The sequence below is a fragment of the Varanus komodoensis genome, unplaced genomic scaffold (genome assembly GCF_004798865.1).
Source record: "Varanus komodoensis strain SLA01 unplaced genomic scaffold, ASM479886v1 scaffold15, whole genome shotgun sequence".
NCBI classification, from domain to species: domain Eukaryota; kingdom Metazoa; phylum Chordata; class Lepidosauria; order Squamata; family Varanidae; genus Varanus; species Varanus komodoensis.
In genome coordinates this window covers 2,184,631-2,203,417 of record NW_025335440.1, presented here as the reverse complement: position 1 = coordinate 2,203,417, position 18,787 = coordinate 2,184,631, and the positions used below count along the sequence as shown (strand labels likewise).

The 18,787-nt window shown below is 47.9% G+C and overlaps 1 protein-coding gene across 1 annotated transcript in view; it reads left to right on the top strand.

Annotated features, from left to right (window-relative positions):
* Positions 1–18,787, top strand: part of LOC123020788 (CUB and sushi domain-containing protein 2-like) — a 429,441-nt gene that overhangs the window by 318,795 nt on the left and 91,859 nt on the right. Inside the window, exons 24-29 of the mRNA XM_044424965.1 lie at positions 808–1,011; positions 3,348–3,472; positions 9,601–9,697; positions 10,989–11,093; positions 15,521–15,639; positions 16,409–16,478. Of these exons, the coding sequence (XP_044280900.1) occupies positions 808–1,011; positions 3,348–3,472; positions 9,601–9,697; positions 10,989–11,093; positions 15,521–15,639; positions 16,409–16,478 (720 nt within the window). The remainder of the gene's footprint in view (positions 1–807; positions 1,012–3,347; positions 3,473–9,600; positions 9,698–10,988; positions 11,094–15,520; positions 15,640–16,408; positions 16,479–18,787) is intronic.

Genomic DNA, 18,787 nt, shown 5'->3' with positions numbered 1-18,787 from the left:
CCCCCCCCCCCCCACAAGGCAGCCTTTCTGGCTTTCTCTGGAAGAACAGTCACTTCGTGCTCCTCCTCCTCGGCCGACTCCCATGTGCGCGAGTCGCACTGGGCATTCAGCAATCTCTGCAAAAGCCTCCACGCAGCAAAGACCTGTTTGCCTTTGCCTGGGGACCATTACTCCCCTCTTGACAGAATCGTAGAATCCTAGAAGAGGAGAGTTGAAAGGGGCCAGGAAGGCCATCAGGTCCAGCCCCTGCTGTTGCAGGACACCACATTACACCATCCCACTCAGAGGGCTGTCCAGTTCCTTTTTGAATGTCTCCAGCATGGGAGAGCCCACCACCTCTCCAGGCAGATGGTTCTGCTCTCTTATTGCTCTAGCAGTGAGGAAGCTTTTCCTAATATCTAACCTGATCCTGGGTTGCTGCAGCTTGAATTGATTATTCCTTGTCCTACACTCTGGCATTAGCAAGAAGAGATCTTGACCTTCCTCTTTGGGACAGCCTTTGAGGTCCTTATAGAGGGGTATCATGTCTCTCCTCAGTCTTCTCTCCTGAAGGTGGAACATGCCCAGTTCTCTCATTCTCTCCTCATAGGGCAGTGTTTCCAAACCCTGGATCATTTTGGTTCCCCCACACCGGATCCTTTCTCATTTTCCTGCATCTCTTGAGCCTGTGTCCTGCATTTGATCTCATGCACACTGCAGAGGCCCATGCCAGAGTATGGCAGCTAACACTCCGCCATAAAAGGAGCCTGCATTGAGGTGTTTCTCATCCGAGTCCCTGAATAACACTTTTCTCTACCTCTTTTGAAGCGGTTCCACGAACGAGTGCCACGCAGTGCAGCTCTGTGCCGGAACCCCGGTATGGCAGGCGGATAGGAAGTGATTTCTCCGTAGGCGCTGTGATTCTCTTCGAGTGCAGTGCTGGTTATGCCCTCCAGGGATCCCGCAGTATCGAGTGCCTGACAATGCCTGGAGCACTCGCCCAGTGGAACTCCTCCGTGCCTGCTTGCGTTGGTATGTACCCGCCAGGGCAGGGCTGTGGCTGGCTGAACATAAGGCCACACCTCCGTCATCTTCTCCAGCTTTGGGGTTCTGAGAAGCTAGAAGCTTTCCTACACAGGGCCATTAGCCATCTGTAGCTGTTCTCCATTTTGCTGCAGAATTGACTTCCAGGCTCTACACAAAGAGGTTTTCCTTCATTGCACTTCTGCTACATAACCTCTAGGTGGCACTGTGGTGCAGCAGAAGATCATAACTGGGCAAGGAGGAAAATATGTTTCCTTTCACTTTCATGAACTCCATTTTCCCTGCTCTAAAATAAAATAGGAAAAGGCTCTGAAAAAGAGTAACACTGTCACGTAATAACCTGTAAAGATCCCAGCAAGGAATGATGAGTGCATATTAAAGAGGCATGAACTAGGATTTTAGGCCTTTGCAAACACATTCCGTATCCCCTTCTTTTTCAATCCAGACATGGACTGCAATGAACAGATTTCAACATGAGCTGGGGATGGGGTCTAAAGTGCAGGAAACCTCCTGTATTGACTGAGAAAACATAGTTCATAATATCAATATAGAAACAAATCTTAACAGGTGACACTAAAATGTATGATCGCAGACATATACGCACAGGAGGTTCAGCAGTGGTAGTGGAGCACCTGGGTGCAGAATTCAGCTTCCTGAAAATAGTGCTTATGTATTTGTGTGTTGTGGGGGCAGAGTATACTCAGAATGTGTGTATGTTATAAGAGTCATTCTGTCTATGTTTCATGGATTGTCAGACACCTTTTCTTCAATCATCCCTTTATCAATAGAATCAGATTTTGCACAAATGCATTCATAGCATTTGCACAAATTTACACTCCAAAATTGTGCAAACCTCCTCCACAACATATGTAATGCCTACCCATTTTAGTTTACAGAGAAATACGCAATCTTGGTATTTTTCTATTTTCCATATTTTCTATGGCTAAATTTGTGTAAAATTACAAAAAGTTACAACAATGACAACAAATTTGCAAATCTGCAGAATCCAGACAGCTCTGGAAGGGCCAGTGTGCTCTGAAGTTCTTGGGCTGAATTCTTAGAAATTCAACCTCATAGGAGTCCAATGACAAATTCTCTTACATCCCTCATGTATACAAGTTCATGCCCAGCAAGTGTGTGTGTGGAGAGGGGAATGTTTCAGAATAATTAGGCAAAGCTAGAAAATGTACATAGTTTTTCTTAATTTTCATGAGATTCACCAGATGCAGAATCCAGCTCTTCTTGGTGAAGAATATTTGAGACTTTGTCACAGGTTTTTAACTTACTTATTGCTTTGTCAGAATGCAAACATCTCTGGGAATAGGGTCTTTTTGAGGGTGATTTGTTTACACCTTCACAAAAGAGCATAAATGTTTTCCAAGGAGATGGAGAAGAAGGACTCCGTCCCTGTCACTTGGGCAACTAGGTTTGCTCTCCCCCGTCCAAACGCAAATGCAGATCATTAATTCTGAACATCCACGGAGGACGTGCATCCAGCTGAACAGCACCCAGCGAGGATGGGCAATTTGGTGTCTGTGTGTTGTACAGCAGGATGGTCTGTGTTCGCTGGCTTTGCAGCGCCGTTTCCAATAATATGTGAATACACAATTGCATCCTCCAAGATCTTGGAAGGGCAACTTCATGGGGCAACAGTTGGATGAGGCTGGAATTATTTCCACACTGCTCCAGCAGACAAATTGAGCTGCTGGACAGTGGGGCAAGGCAGAGGCTGTCCTGCTAGAATGCATTGCCCTGGTGATGGGCTGCCTCTGGCCTCAGTGGGGAGGTGAAGCCACCCTGGGCTTCAGCCTGAACTGTCAACAAGTGGTCCTTGAGGCTGAACCCGTCCTCCCGCACCGCAGAAGCATTCAGCACTGTGGGTAGCTCCTTAAAAGTTCACACAACAACCTGCAGGAGAGCACTTCCCTTTCTGACATCAGAGCCACCAGCCTCCACTGCATTCTCCTTGCGCATCCCTTGATCAGCTGTATTTTGGAGTAGCGCTGATTGCAAATGGATGCAAAGAGTATGCTGAAGATGGAGAACATATTCCCCGCAGATATGTCTGTGCCCTTCAGAAGAGGGGCTTTTGCAGCAAAAACAGACACTCGTGACTTTCAGCACAGCAAATCCCAAAACTTGTGAAGATCTAGTTGAGGACTGCACAGAGTTGGTTGCTCTTTTAGGTGTCTGGGGTGGGAGTGGACGTGACAGGAATGCTGGGGAGCGGTGTCAGATGCACCGGCTGTGCGCAGAGGGCAGCAGTCTGCTCGCCATCAGCCTGGAAGCTGTGTGTGTGTCAGAGCCTTGCCTGTCTGTTTCAGTGCCCTGCGGTGGAAACTTAACGGAGCGAAAAGGCACCATTTTGTCCCCTGGATTCCCTGAACCCTATTTGAACAGTCTCAACTGTGTGTGGAAAATAACCGTCCCTGAAGGAGCCGGAATACAGGTAAACCCGTCAAAGAGTCTCCTTTGCTAAGCTAGCTAAGGCAACTACTCTTGCCAAGCAAAACTAGGACCTCGTGCGACAGGACAGGTGCTGCTGTTCCAGCCTCATCTTTTCTGGAGCACTGAGAATTCAGCCCTGAGTCTGAGTTGCCAAACTAGACATACCTCGATGTGCTGCAATACTAACCAGGACCCATAACCAAGAGCACTCTGCCTTGCGCTAGAGGGGCTCATTGGTTTTCAGTCCATTCCTTGTGCCAGTTCAAAGCAATGAGACTGCACAGCATGAGGACTAGGTGCCTGAAAGAGCATCTGCTTCCACACCAGTCGGCCCAAATGCCAGGACTGTGAGAGGAGATGACAAATGGGAAGTGTGTTTCAGCCATCTGCCTGTGGCACTTCGGAGCAGGAGGAAAGGAAGCCGGGGTGCCCCTGGTGCCCCACACCTTGGCGGTGCTGGTCCCCCCACGTCCCCACCCTTGGAGCCATCCCAGACCCTTTTCTGAGGCCACTCACGACTTCTGCTGGGGTGTGTTCCAAGCCAGCTACAAGGGAGCGAATGAACCCCAAGCATCAACTTCCAGCTCTGATGACACGGCTGTTCTCATGGAAGAGCCGTGATTCAGAGAAACCATGCACTGCTCCAGATGCAGTTCAGAGTCCATAGAATTGCTCTGCCCATGGCTAATAACCAATCCAAAGACCAAGGAATCATTAACATCCAGGCTGGTGTGAAATTTTACCACCCAAAAATATTTAGTGGTATATATTACGGATCCAAATTGAGTTAGGTACACCTCACCTAAGCCCTGTGAAATCAATGCAGGGAGCTAGTACTCCTGATGTAGCTACAGTCTAGGGGTACTGCCTGGTCCAGCCCAAGTTACTGAGGCTTACTGTGTCTGCTTACATTTTTAACACTGTAAGAAAGGAGGATAAATTGTTCTGCTTCAATAGACAGGCAAAAGGCAGAGAGGAAATAATTAGCATCAAAAAATGAGGCAATTTTCTTGGGTTCTAAAGCCAATTAACAGATTTGTTTCAGGTTTCCTTTATTCATGTGTTTGTTTGTTTGTTTATTTATTTATTTAATTCTAATGGTTAATTTAGCCCTGGATATGTTGTCAATGGTTTGCATTGTTATTGATAATTCCTGCAGGCATGACAAACAAAAGAGAAAAAGAAAGCAAGCTCCGTTTGAACAGAATGTCAGAATGTGTCCATTAAACTGCTGAGGGGGTGTTGCCGAGCATTTGCGCTTGTGATTTCAAGGCACTAATTCATGCATTCATTTAAGCAGTGGTGTGGAGAGCACAGAGAGACCCGACCTGTCTCTCTTGCTCCTTTTGTTCGGACTGCCATGTTGAACCAAGAGTCTCCCTGGCAAAGCTGCTAATGGGGTTTTGGAACATGTGCAAGGAAGCTTTAAAAAGAAACAGAAAAGTGTGTGCCAGGGGAGGGGGAGGAAAATGAAGACATTTAAGGAAATGTATCTTTATTCAGAAAAGAAAATCCATCTCCTTTCACCTCACTCCATCGAAGTGGGTTTCAGGTTTTCTTCCAGAGAACCTGAAGTTTCCCAGAAGCTATTAAGGGCCCCTCCAGAATGAGCTGATCAGTGGTGCCAGGAGGCAGACCTGAAGAGCAGCTGCCTTAGTGCTACGGATGCCCCCACTCCATGCAGCTGCCATGGAGTGAGCCTGCCTGGGCACCACTGGCAGGTGGAACGCCTCGTGCAAACTGTGCACAGGCCCCCCGGATGTCCTGCAAGCAGGTTTTGCTCAGCAAGTAGTATGGTAAGGGATGGTCTAAAAAGGTCTTGAATAAATAAATAAATAAATAAATAAAATAATAAGCAGGGTTCCTCAAAGACAGGAAGTCTGGATACTGCTGCCAACAGAACAGCGAGCAGCCCGAGGTGGCCAGGCGTGGTCCACTTGAGAGGGAAACAGAAGCATCCTGAAATGTGGGCATGCTCCTCCTCCTTCTTCTCCTCACAATACATCATTTCCCAGCTTTTTTCCTCTTGTGGGGAACCCCAGGCTCAGCATACGCTGCTCCATTTATCCTCACCACAACAACCCTGTGAGGTAGGTTTGGCTGAGAGTCTGTGACTGGCCCAGGGAGCTTCCTGGCCAAATGGGGACTGGAACCCAGATCTCCCAGGTCCACATTCCAGTGCTCTCACCACCGCGCTGTACTAGCTATCGCACTGGCTTTGGCATTCCTGGTGGCTTCCTGGCTAAGCAGAGGTAGAATGTGTGTAAACAAAAAGAAAAAGATGTTTTAAACATCCAAACTCGCCTGACGAGGATTCATGGGCCGCCTTCCTCAGTCTGGTGCCTTCCAGACTTCTCGAACGGTGACTCAAGAGGTCCTATGCTATTGCTGGGAAAATTCATTTCCCCAGCTCCTGTGAGGGTTGCAGCCACGCTCAGAAGAAGCAGTTCATTCTCGGGGGTGTGGTGGATGACATCCGTGCCCCACTAGTGAGGAAGCTGCGAAGACCCGGCTCCAGAGCACTCCAGCGAAACTCGCCTCCGAGTCCTGAAATGCCCGCACCTTCAGCCATCCATTAACTCCTGTTTTGTACCACAGATAAAGGTTAAAGAGTGGCAAATTGGCACGGTGGTGGAAACAAATGCATTCTTTGTGGCAGAACAGAGGCAGTGTCAGGCCAATGAGAATTTTATGTAATCAGTGTGCTCACTGGTGCTTCTGAGATGAATTATTCATTCCAGAGGCAGCTCTTTCTTGGGTGAATTAATTTATATCCCAGGCAGTAAATACACACTGATCCCTGCTGAAATCCTGCTCATCAATGTAGAATTAGAACATTAGGCTGTTTATGCCTTTCCAAAAAGGGGGAGCCGGGGGGGCTAGGAATGGATGTGGGGCGTGAAGCCCAATCCTTGAGTCTGTGATACAGGAAATAATGACTTGGGGAATAATTTTGGAGATGCCAGAGGGATTGGTTAAGGCTTCGTGGGGGTTATTAGCATTTTGGCAGGGTGAATTCAGGAAGTTTTTTGTTTTGGCTTTCAAGTTCCCTCTGTGTTGCTATTCTAGATAAGTCAAGGAGGAAAACAAGTGCGAACACCAGAGATTATGTTTTATGATCACTCCTTTGACATATACCTTTCTCCTCTGCTGAGATCAGCAAAGGAGAAGATGCTTTGCACAGCTATAATATGAATTTGTCATCCAGAGAAGATGGAGAATGGGTGAGGGTCATTTTCTGCAGATGTTGAGATCAGCTGGAGATGCTTTATTTGAATTTTGTCACTTGAAACTGCTTGAGGGACTGCCTGATTGAGGGCCCCCACCAAGAACAACCACAACAACCACCTGAAACTTTGCTCCTTGAAGAAAGCTAGTACAGGACGAAGGGTTGCTCAGCCTTCCACCATGATGGAGGCTTCTTCAAGCAAATTGAATGACCATTTCCCCACCAGCTGCTCTGATTTTCTAATACAATGAAAAAGACTGATGCAGCATTTCAATTCTGTATTTCAGAAGTCTTTGAAAGATGAATCCCTTTATAAACCAAATTACGTGCAAGGTTCTTTGCATAATTTTGATTCTGCATTTATAGAAACACCCAGGTTTTTAAGGTTCTTGGACAAGACCCCACTCCATTGTCCCCTTCCCTCACTGAGTTTACCTTCTCACCATGATGGTCACCAACAAGGCTGACACCATAAGTACTTGTTCCACCTTCTCTTTCTTTGCACTGCTGCCCATTGCTTGCTTGATAAGCAGAGGCTTTTGTGAACACATGTTCTCTGTTTCTCTTTCCAGAAGATCTAAACAGTACCTTAAAGGGACAGTCCCTTATTTGATCTGGACAGGTCTTTGCTTTGTTTTGCTTTTCCTGTTATACAGGGTGTTTCTTAAGGAAGTTGTTCTCAAGGAGCATCAGTCAAAGTCATGTACTCTGTGGCTTTCTGGAGCAGCTCTTGCCTATGTGAAGAGTCACTTCCACACTGCAGATCTTTTTCTCTTTTTCTTTCCCGAAAGGCTTGACTCCATCCTCAAGGAGGTTCACTTTGCTCGTGGGCTAGACAACAGAAAGGCTGGGTGTTGCTTAATTGGCCTGCTGGTTTGGCTTGATGCTGGTTCACTGGGTTACTAAATTCACACCTCTCCTTCTCAGGATCTCCTTTGTCTACAGTTTCCTCCCCAACCTAAGGCAGTTTGGGTCTCAGGAGCTGTCTGACAATTCTTGCTCACTCACATGTCCTTGCCAACTTCCAAGCCACCCCTTTCTCCATCCAGTTCCACTTCCAAGTCTGAGCTTTCTAACCGGGAATGTTATGTTTTGAGAGAAGTTGGCCCTGTCCCTACAGAGACCAGAGATCAGAAACCTCCTGTGATGACATCCCTTGCTCCTCCTCCTCCCCCCCATCCCCAATGTCATCTGGACCTAAGCAAGAGGCAGTAGAACAAGGAGGCTGTGATGGAGAAAAGAATCAGCAGCTCTAGGGGTCTTTTATCAATGGACCCCTGCTGGTTGGGGGGGCTCTTGCCAGGTGCCCAACCAGGCCTGCTTTTGACACCTGCCTATAGACTCTAATATATCTTAGCTATGGATCCTTCATCCCTGGTGGCTTCCTCTTTGTCTCCTGGAAATTTCAATGCTTGTGAAGGAAACAGCTAGAAGGCCAGTGCTGACGAGAAGCCATCAGAGGCCACTGAGAAATCCCGAAGGAAGAATAGTGCCTGGAATCCTGTTCCGGTGTGCTGCCGACATCCTTTGTGTGCCAGGCCCATCTCCCCCACCCCAACTCCCTTGAACTGAGCTTCAGCTCCTTTCCTTCCCCTGCCACAAGAATCTGTAACAAAGCAGGAACTACTTACGTTCAAGAGAGCCTAGCAAGGCTGGCACAAGAGGGGTGACGAGGCTGGCGAGGGTCATTGGGAGTGGGATCAGCATGTGCTGCCCTGTACTCCTTGCACACATCTCGCGTATTCTGGCAAGGGAAAGGGTTGTTGTACAGCCTGCCCAGGGATGTACGACCTTGACTTTTCTGTGTGTGTGTGCACACACGTGCATAAACATGAATAAAGGCTTCGGCAGACTTCAGGGCATCCATCTTCCTTGGGAATGCTTCATGTTCTCCAAACAGAGGCCTTTTTTTCTCTGAGAACCCAGGAGAGGCTAATCTATGTCTGGTAATGTTGCCATACTGTCTAGATGACATCTGCCCCCCAAAAGAGTCCTCTTTTCCACAGTGGCCAACCAACAACTTCTGGGCAGCCCACAAACAGAACAGGAGAGAAGGAACTCTGTCTTGTTCTTGCTTCCAGCAGCTGCATTTCTCTGCTGACTTTTCTGAATCCAGAGGCTACCAAGAGCCTTCGGGATCAGTAGTTCAGCCTGCCATATTCTGGAGAAAGTCAACCTGACAACACATCCATATCACAATCTTGGGAGGATTAATTCATGGGATGTGTTCCTCTCCTTCCTGTATGTCCTGAGATAGTGGTGCGTATTTCTGCTAAGCCTAGAGTATCACAGATTCTGAACAGGGCTTTCTGGAAGGCAACCACAGCAATTGCAGGAAAGCTTCCTGGAATGAAATTTTGCCCTTGACTGCTGATTTTCCCCTGCGATGTGCTTCTGCAAGCATGTTGGGTACACTTCAGGGCATGCTTTCAGTTTCTTTGGGGTGGCAATGAGAACCGGTTGGCCCTGTGCTACTTTAAACTTTGCCTGTGGAAAAGCCTTGTAATGGTCTTCAATGCACATCAGAATTCTTCAGTGCAATTCTCCAGGTTCCCCAGGAGAGATAATGGATTTCTCAGCAGCTTAACCAACATGAAAAGTTTTTCCTGTAAGCAGAGATGAGTGCTTTAAGGGTGTTGGTTCTTGTTGCTTACAAATGACTTGCTCATTAAAATATTGACAGAATGCCACATGTAGGAACCAGCACAGCATAGTGGTTAAAGCGTTGAGTGAGGTGATCCAGGTTGAATCCCTGGGTGATTTTTGGTCAGTCTCAGACTTTCGCAGAATTGTTGTGAAGGAAAAAAGAAATAGAGAAGAATCTTCGGTTCCTTGCAGGCTAGTTATACAATCAATCAATCAACTGTTTTCATTTTCTCTTCTCTTGTGTCGGTTCCCAGATCCAAGTGATCAGTTTTGTCACTGAACAGAACTGGGATTCACTAGAAGTCTTCGATGGAGGAGATAACACAGCCACTATGCTGGGAAGCTTCTCAGGTGAGTTCTGAAGCCTGCCCTGCATGGGCTATCGCTACGCATAGAACCAGTCAAGGAAAGATTCCTTTTGGGTTGCAAGAAGATGTGGCCAGCATGGCGCACACTGGCACTCACTGGGCTCAATATTCCAGGCTGGTGTCCCCAAGAACAAGAAAAAACACCCATGGCGGGTTTTGCCGAACCTCACCTCCTCTCCTCCTTCCCTGCCATTGTAATTCCCCTCTAGGGAGACAGAAGACCCAGTCCCCCAGCCAAATGAGGGGAAACAGGAGGTAGAATGGAGGTTGCGCAGTCTCTATCCCAGCCACAGCCACCTCCCCACAAGTATCCCATCCTATTTCTTCCTTTGCATCCTGGAGGAAAGACCATGATTGGGAATCTTCAGTTTAGTCTGAAGAAGCGGTGACATTTTCCACATCGACTGACACAGACAGTTTTCCTGGGGCCTGGCCTGGGTCTGGGGAACTGACACGTTGCCCCCAGCTCTCCCTTTGCATAAGTTGCCGTAGTGGGGGACAGCAGGGCCTCTTGGGAGCCTCCTGTCGTCACCACCTGTCCCCATCCTTGCTCCTCCCCAGCTGAATCATTTTAGGACTCGCTCTTCCCTACCGTGTTCAGGATTGCCGCTCAGGTGCCGGAGCAGAGCAAACCAGAGGAGGAGCTTCAGACGTCCTCTCTGACCCTCGCCCACTGCGCCTTTCTCACACCTGCTCACCCCCAGCCCCTTTTTGCAGGCCTGTTCGTCCAACTGCATGACAGGCAGGCATCTCTGCCCTTTCATTCACCAAGCACTGTCGACATTTTTGACCAGTACTCACGAAGCCTGACCAACCGTATTATGGGCTGCATTCTCTCTCGCACACAGGCAGGGTTTGTCCTGAACGCCAAGGGTGAGCAGGAGGGAGGAGGGGCGCACAGTGGCGGCTGGTGGCCCCGCAACCCATGAGCCACGGTTCTCCCGTTAGGAAAGGATCAGTTGAGCGACTGTTTAGCCAGTGGACGCATGGAGTGGATCTTCAAATCCGCTAGCATTTTAATGGGCTCAGTGCTGAACCTCTGAGGTCTCTCTCTTTGGCAGGAGTGTGTGGGAAGCCGGGGTAACCCCACATGGACTCCCCGCAGCCAGCTCCCCATCCCTTGCTTTAGTTAACAGAGATGGAAGGATGACTGACAAAAGGGTGCCTCGGGAGGGGATTTGAACCTGCCTGGCCCCACTGCAACATTACAGAGGTGTGTGTGCTGCTAACATCCCTGCCTCCTGTGTCCCCCCCCACCCCAACCTCCATGCCAGGAACCACAGTCCCTGCGTTGCTGAACAGCACCTCCAACCAACTCTACCTGCATTTCTACTCCGACATCAGCGTCTCTGCTGCAGGATTTCACCTCGAATACAAAAGTAAGGACCTTCTTCCACAATGCGTGTTCTGCTTCTTAAGCGTGTGTGCAGTGCGTAGCAGGAGCGATACGCGAGGAATCCATTCAGGATGCCGTCGCAGCGGGTTCCTTGGGCTTCTCTTCCTGAACTTGAGGCCACTTTGCAGCTGCCCCAGATTTGAGTTCCTGGTGAACTACCGGTCTCATAGTTCTGTGGGACAGGGTAAACCCCACCACTGTAAAATGTTTCTCCTTTTTGTTTTTTGGAAAAGTAACTTTGGAAGGGTAGTTTCCAATTTTAACATGTTTGGACAGCAAAAGTATTTTGCAAAACCCTCTTACCTACTTATGCTCTTTTGGCTTATTGATAAGGTATATTTTAGCTCCTTGCTATTCATGCCTCCCTCCTTTCATGCCACTCTTGCATAATGACCCATTACATAATCCCACTGACTTCGTTGTAGCATAGTCACCCCCCCAACTTCTGACACACTGTACCCTCCTTTCCGATTTAAAAATGAGGATGTGCGATGCTTCCGTGGCTCCTCCACAGTTTATTTCTGGGTTGCAGTAGGAGGGGGAGTGATATCAAAAACATTTTTTATTAGGAAAATTGGTTGCCCACGTGTTTTCGTAATGCAAAGGGCACCTGCACGTGTGCATGTGGAGTCGCAGGAGAAACAGAGGTCCAGGCTGGAATTCAAGATGACCTTTGGACTGGAGCAACGGGAGGGAGCAACGTGGGCACCAGTGGTGGGGCTTCACGATGCACGAGCTGAGCATGTTAGGTGTGAGCCACTGAGCTGCCTCGTTTGGTGCTGTGGCCTCTGCCTGGTTCACACCTTGGGCAGCAAGCTGGACCTTTGGATACAGCAGAGGTAAAGAGAAGTAAAGGAGGATCATGCGATTGCAGGGAAATGCAATGCTTCTCACCTGTCTTCAGTGCAGCAGATATAGCACAGGTAGCTATGAACAGATGTTTTCAGGAAGGGAGTCTGAGGAACTGAGGCAAATAATGGTAGCAAGAGACAAGGTTCTTGACCTCATTAAGGAACTGAAAGCCAACAAATTGCTGGGCCCATGCAGTATCCGTCGTCATGTTCAAGGACAAAAATGTGATATTGATGGTTTCACAACTTAAAACAAGGACTGAGGAGATTTTGGCCAGTTGTTTCAGAACTTTACTAGATAAATTGGCAGGAATCATGATTAAAGCTAAAATTAGCAACCAAGCAAAATAATAAGCTTTACAGGAAAGAGTGAACACATCTATCGCAAGTGTGAGTTCTGCCTCACTAACCCTTTAGAGCTTTTTGAGAGTGACTATGCACACCTGGGAGCGGGGGTTAGGTCAACACTGAGGTGTTGCTAAGCAGCTCTTCTGGGTGAATTGGGAGCAAGTGTGATTATTTTTTTTTAATTTTCATTTATTTCATTTATAAAACCTCATCCAACAGTCCTAACCAGGACTCACTGGGAAGTATACATAGAAAATTAGTAATTACAAAAAATAAAATGTAATTATAAAATAAGACACTTTTGGAATGGGCTTCCTAGCGAGGTCTACCAAGTGCCTTCATTACTTTCATTTCAGTGTCAGGCAAAAACTGACCATTTTTCAGGTATTTTGAAACTTGATTTTAGCAATGTGCCTGTTAGATTTTGTTCTACTATCACTGATTGATTCCACATACCCCTACCACCTCCAGAAATTGTAATGTTTATTTCAATTGTAATTAAATCAGTCTTACATCTTGTTGTTCACTGTTTAGACAGCCCTGCCGGGTTATTCATTGCTCTATAAATTAAAACAAAGAAACAAGCAAACAAATAAACAAAATAAGCATGTAGGGGAAGAACTCTTACTGAAAAAGAACCACCAGTGTTTCTGCAAAGTTGAATCCTGCCTTACTAACCTTTTAGAGTCCTTTGAGAGTGTCAATAAAGACATAGATGGGGTGATCTGCTAGATATCAGTTACATGGACTTCCAAAAGGCCTTTGGCAAAGTCCCCCACCAGGCTCCTGAGCAAACCTATTAGTTATGGAGTAAGAGTGAAGTACCTCTTATCATTCATTAGCTGCTTAAAAAACAGGAAGCAGGTAGAAGTAGGAATGAGCTGTTGTTGCAATGGATGGAAGTTAATCTGCAGGGACAACTACTTTCATCTGTACCTACTTGACCTGGTCAAGAGGTCCTTCTTAAAGAGCTATCCCCTAAAGAGGTGGACAGGACAGCAAACAGAAGCGGGTGCTTCTTGGTGGTTGCCCCCCACCCCCTGCCTCAGGAACAGGCTTCCCAGAGGAGAACACATGGTACCCTCATTGCAATCATTTTGGCACCAGGTGAAGATGGTTCTACTTTCCAGACATTTTAATAACTGAATAATGTTTTTAATGTTATATGAATTTACTGATGGTTTTTGTTTACTATACCTGTTAGTATTTAACTGATCTATGTATTTGTCTAAATTGTGCTGGTTTTTATTTTTGTGTTATTTGTGTTATTGGTTTTAATTGTTCAGCACCCAGAGAGTCCTGTTTAGGATTATTGCCATGATCTGTAAAAAATAAAAAATAAGTTAAAATTAAATTACCACCAAATTAAAAATGAATAACTAAGTTAACAGCAAGGTCGCAGAAGGACCTGCACCAGGACCAGTGCTTTTTAATTTGTTCATAAATGATTTGGAATTAGGAATGGGCCCCTCTTGCTGATGAAGGCACAAGGGTTGCAACGAAGCCCCCCAGAATCTCCCCAGACACTGCTGGGCCCCGGTCACCCAATTCCTGGCGGAGCTGCGTCAACAGATTCCCACCCCAGCATGAATTCCTCACACATCCCTGGAAGGCACTCAATTGTTCAGTCTGGCTGCTCCAGAAGGATCTGTTGGCCACTGTGGAGTGATGCCTGTAGAGGCAAAAATTCCCAACTTTGAGTATTGATGGGATGTGAGCAAGCAGAAGCCGGCCAAGAGAGACCACTTGACGAGAATGTCGGCCCAGCATGCGGCTGCTGTGGAAAGGGCAGATTCCATGTTAGAGCATAATTGGAAAAAGAATTAAAAATAAACCACCACGATCACGCTGCCCTTACACAAACCTGTTGAGCAACCCCACAGATTGTGTGCAAACCCTGCCCTGCCCCTAAGCAAAACATGCTAGAGTTGGAGAATGTACACTAAATAGCCACTACGATCATCAAGGGGCTGCACTGACTCCCCTGTGAAGGAAATATCTGGCTCTCTTTGGCTCAGGGGCAAAGTAAATAGTATGACAGAAGTAAGAGGGCTTTGGCTATGGGGCAGTGTGGAAACTGTGGTAACGGTGGTGGTGATGATGTTGATGAGGATGATGCCTGGTGTGGATAAAGTGAACAGGGAGACCTTTCTCTTCCTCCCTCATAATATTGTAACCTAAAAGTCATCCTGCAAAGTGCGCTGGTACAAGGTTCAGGAAAGTTACATGAAAGCCCTTCCGGCACCCAGAGCAGAGTGAAACTGAACTTCATGACCACGGGAGGTGGAAATGGCTGCCGATTTGGATGGCTTCAGAAGGGGATTGGACAAATTCATGGAGGAGGCACCTCAGTGGCCACTAGCCCCGACGTCTGTATGCCACCTCCAGCATTAGAACCGGAACAGCAGGCCCTGAGCGGAAGGACAGCCCTCTGAGAGCGATGCTTTAGCTTGGAGTCCTGCCCTGAGCAGAGGGCTGCCCCTATATCCCCCTGGCCACTTTCGGCTCTATGGGTCTGGGTCTCGTGATCCCAGGGTGCCTGTGAGTCTGCTGCAGGCAGCTGGTTTGCCGCCTTACCAGGCAGGTGCATCGCCTTGCTGGGAATAGCTGCATCTATGGAATGTAGGCACTGCCAGTGGATTTGCTTCTGCTTGTTTCTGATACGAATTTACCAAATTTTGCAAAAGCCTTCGTCTTCGGGGCAGAAACATCCCACTGTGGGAGAAAGAGGCCCTCGCAGATGCATCCATTCTGTTCAGGAATTATGGGAACTGCTGCTCAAATGCCTTGTCGTCCGTCATGCTGTAGGACCTGTGGAGACACCCCGTTCCATGCTGCTGTGGCACAGTGCTCTGCTGGGCACAGAGCATTAGACGGAAAGCAGCACCTGCTGCCCCTGGGATGGCTTTTTTCTGCCTAAATTGACACAAGGTTGTACATTGAGACTGAACTCCTTGCAAGCCCCCAGTTGATCAGGAATGGGTTGGGTAGGGTGTGCAGAATCTGATAGAAGGGGATAAAAATTTGCCTCCCATATTAGAAAGTATAAAATCCAGAGTTTTACTCAAATGAGAGCAAAACACTGTCCTAAATGCTGGACAGTTACTCTCTTCCAATACCTATGTCAGCCTCTGTCTGCCTCCTGATTTCAGCAAAGCAGGTGGTGCATCCCTGCCTAGGTGCTCTCACCCTGCTTCTTGCCTTCTCACAGCTGTAGGCTTATCCAGCTGCCCAGAACCCAACGTCCCCAGCAATGGTCTGAAGATTGGGGAGAGGTACATGGTGAACGATGTTGTCTCCTTCCAGTGTGAGCCAGGCTATGCGCTCCAGGTATGTGTCATCCTCCAGTCTGTGCGGTGTTATCTCTTGTCCACCCTCTGATTGGAAGAGAGAAGGTGGGGATTGAAGGAGTGGGGAGGCGTAAGCAAAAGGAGCTTGGCTTAGGACTACTGGAAACAGCTGAGCAGTGTAATCTGCGCAAGCCACCTGGATTGCTCATCTTGGACTGATGAGTGGATCAAACAAAACTCTCCACTAGATCCCACCTTTCCTTGAATGGCTCAGTGCAGTTCTTAACAGATTCACTGCAGCAAGACACACGTTTAAACATGCATTTAGGGAGAAGATGCATATCCAGATGCATATTCAAATACACATTTAATTGTAGTTAAAAGTATATTATTGAAAGCATGGGATTGCATTGTGGGTACAATTAAAACAAGCAGATCTGAAATAGACGGACCCTCACTGTAGTAAGAGGCCAGCTTCCACTTTGGACGATTCCCTCTCCCTACAATCTTCCATACCCCACACCATGTTGTTAAGGAGAGCCTCTGACCCCCCCCCCCCCCCCCGAGGCTCTTTGTGGGGGATGTGGGTGGCTGTGTCCAGGGGAAAGGAGAGCAAAGCCTTCCTCCTGGGAGCATCTTTAAATTGGCTTGGCCTAGGATTCAAGGCTGTGCCTGCACAAGATCGCTGGGGCTTCCTTGACTGGGAATGCCCACTTCATTGGTCCTCAAATATCCCCCTCAGGTCTGTTTTCTAGTCCTTTCTCAGTGTTGCCCTCTCACACTCTGCTTTCCTTCCTCTCTTGCTGCAGGGACACTCTCACATTTCCTGCATGCCAGGGACTGTCCGGCGCTGGAACTATCCTCCTCCGCTCTGCATCGGTAGGAGACAGCATCCATGGGGTCCCTCCTGGAAAGCCCCCTCTGCCCCCTCGTCAATTGGCTCCCAGAGCCTGTTGCTAACCTGATTCTTTAAGGCCCTCTTTGGGGGAAGTACCACCAATAATGTGTTCAGTTCGCTGATTCTGTCTTACAATGTTTGAACATGCAGTTTGATGTGTTGGTTCTTAATTTTTATCCATCCAGTCAATTTATAGCCTCCTTTTCTGTTAAATCCCTCAAAGTGATTCTCATTTCTAAAATGCCATTGCTGTGTCAGAGACTGTGCAATTAAAGCAAACATCCGAAGGCCACCTAAAGCAACAGGAGGGCAGGGGATAGTTCTTAGTCACAACTGGGGAGCCACAATGAATTGTTGCAGAACATCCCTGGTGCATGTGTGAGCGTGTTACCTGAGCCTGTGGCTGTGGTGCCCCAGTGTTGAATGCATCCCTCGTACCATTGGTCGAACATCATGCGCAACATCTGAGAGTGTGTGGTTAGCTTTTGGAGCGCAGAAAGCTAATGGGCAAGTCAGTGGGGGACGAGGCTTCTCTGTGGTGTCCCCACTTCATTTGGCTCAGGAAGGAACTATATTAACATTGCACTGCAATTTATCACTGCTGGAAGTTACTCCCTCACCGCACAGCCCTTCTACTCACAGTCCACCCCTGTGTATACACCCCTGCTCTCCTACAATGTGGGGAGAACATGGAGAGCATGGCAAAGGCATCACCAGCCTCCTCTTAGGGTCTCTGGCTCTCTGCCTCTGGAAGACGCTGCGGGTCGTGCAGTGGTCGCAGTGCAGTGTGGGGAGAGGCAGAGGAGCTGGTTACAGTGGCAGTGAAAGCAGGCAGCTGGGGGACTTCCTTCCTTCCTTCCTTCCTTCCTTCCTTCCTTCCTTCCTTCCTTCCTTCCTTCACTCACTCACTCACTCACCCACCCACCCACCCACCCACCCACTTTCCATACTGCCCAATAGCCCAAACTCTCTGGAAGGCTTACGACCTTTTGGAAGTCCTGGAAATGGCACTGGTTACCTGCATTTTTAAAAACTCCCCCATTCAGTGCCAAGATAGACCCCAGCATTTTGCTTAGGGTGGCCCTCACTCTTTGGTCCATCACTGGGGGTCCATCTAGTCATGAGGAAAATAAGACATGGGATTCTGCAGGCTGATTCTAAAGCAAACAATTAAAAAAAATGCACGGTTAAAATTCTGTTGCACATTAGCTCCTGGTTAGCACTATTTTGACTGCACAATGCCCATGTGACCTGGAGTCACGCTCCACTGGATAGAATCGGGGCTGTTCGAATTCCGGATTCTTCCGCCGGCCCCTGCACTGGCTCCGCAGCACTTTATGGCCCTTTGCTTAAGGCCCAGCCCGCAGCTTTGCCAGGCTTTCCCTTCGCATTCACTCACCTGGTGCAGGAGTGGAGAAAGCTGGAGGTCTTCTGCGAATGGGCAAAACAGAGGATTGCTCTACTGTGCAGAGATGTCAAAGCACAGCAGCCTTCAAACGCCTAAAATTGGCAGCTTGGGAGTATGTTTTTTCTTGTTCCCTCTGAAAATCAGGGTGCTTAATTTCCTGCCTAAATATGCTGTGAACTCTCAATCTGTTGGCTGTACATCCTGAATGTGAAATGGCTTTTGGTGGGGTTTTCTTACTGAGTGACTAAAAAAACGGCACTGGAAACCTACAGATGGGTTTGTGTGTCACATTGAGAAGGGCTGAAGCAAGAATCGAGCTTTGAAGAAACGTTTCTGAGGCTCTACGAGGCCGAGTGGATGGATTCTGCCCCCCATCCAGATGTTATCCTTTTTTAAATAATTGAGGAGGAGTTCCATTTAAGTAGACATCAAGGGGTTGGGAGTTGGGGAGTAGCACAGTCAGCAGAAAAAAGATACATATAATGAGCCATTAAATGGAAGGAAATGCGTTCTGTCAGTGTCAGGGTAGATTAGAAGTGCAGGGCTCCACATTCTATTTTAGACTTCGCAAGTGCAGACCTGAGAGGAATTGTTAGGGCTGTAGGAGGGAGAGTGATACACAGGTGAGGAGAGAGGGCCTGCATTTCGGATTTGGGGATGGAAGTTTGGGTTCTTGGCTCCAGGTAGTTGTGAGCAGGTGTCCCAGGGGGCAACACCTTCCCCAAATCTTCCCCTTAATTATGGGTCTTAAATTCAAGGCATGATGGGTGGGTGTTACTGGAAAGTGTATTCCCCAGTAATTTGGGGACGGGGCAAAAAAGAAAGTAATTCTGAGAAACCGTGGCTTGGCTAGTAGCATAATAAAGACCTCTTGTTTGTGTT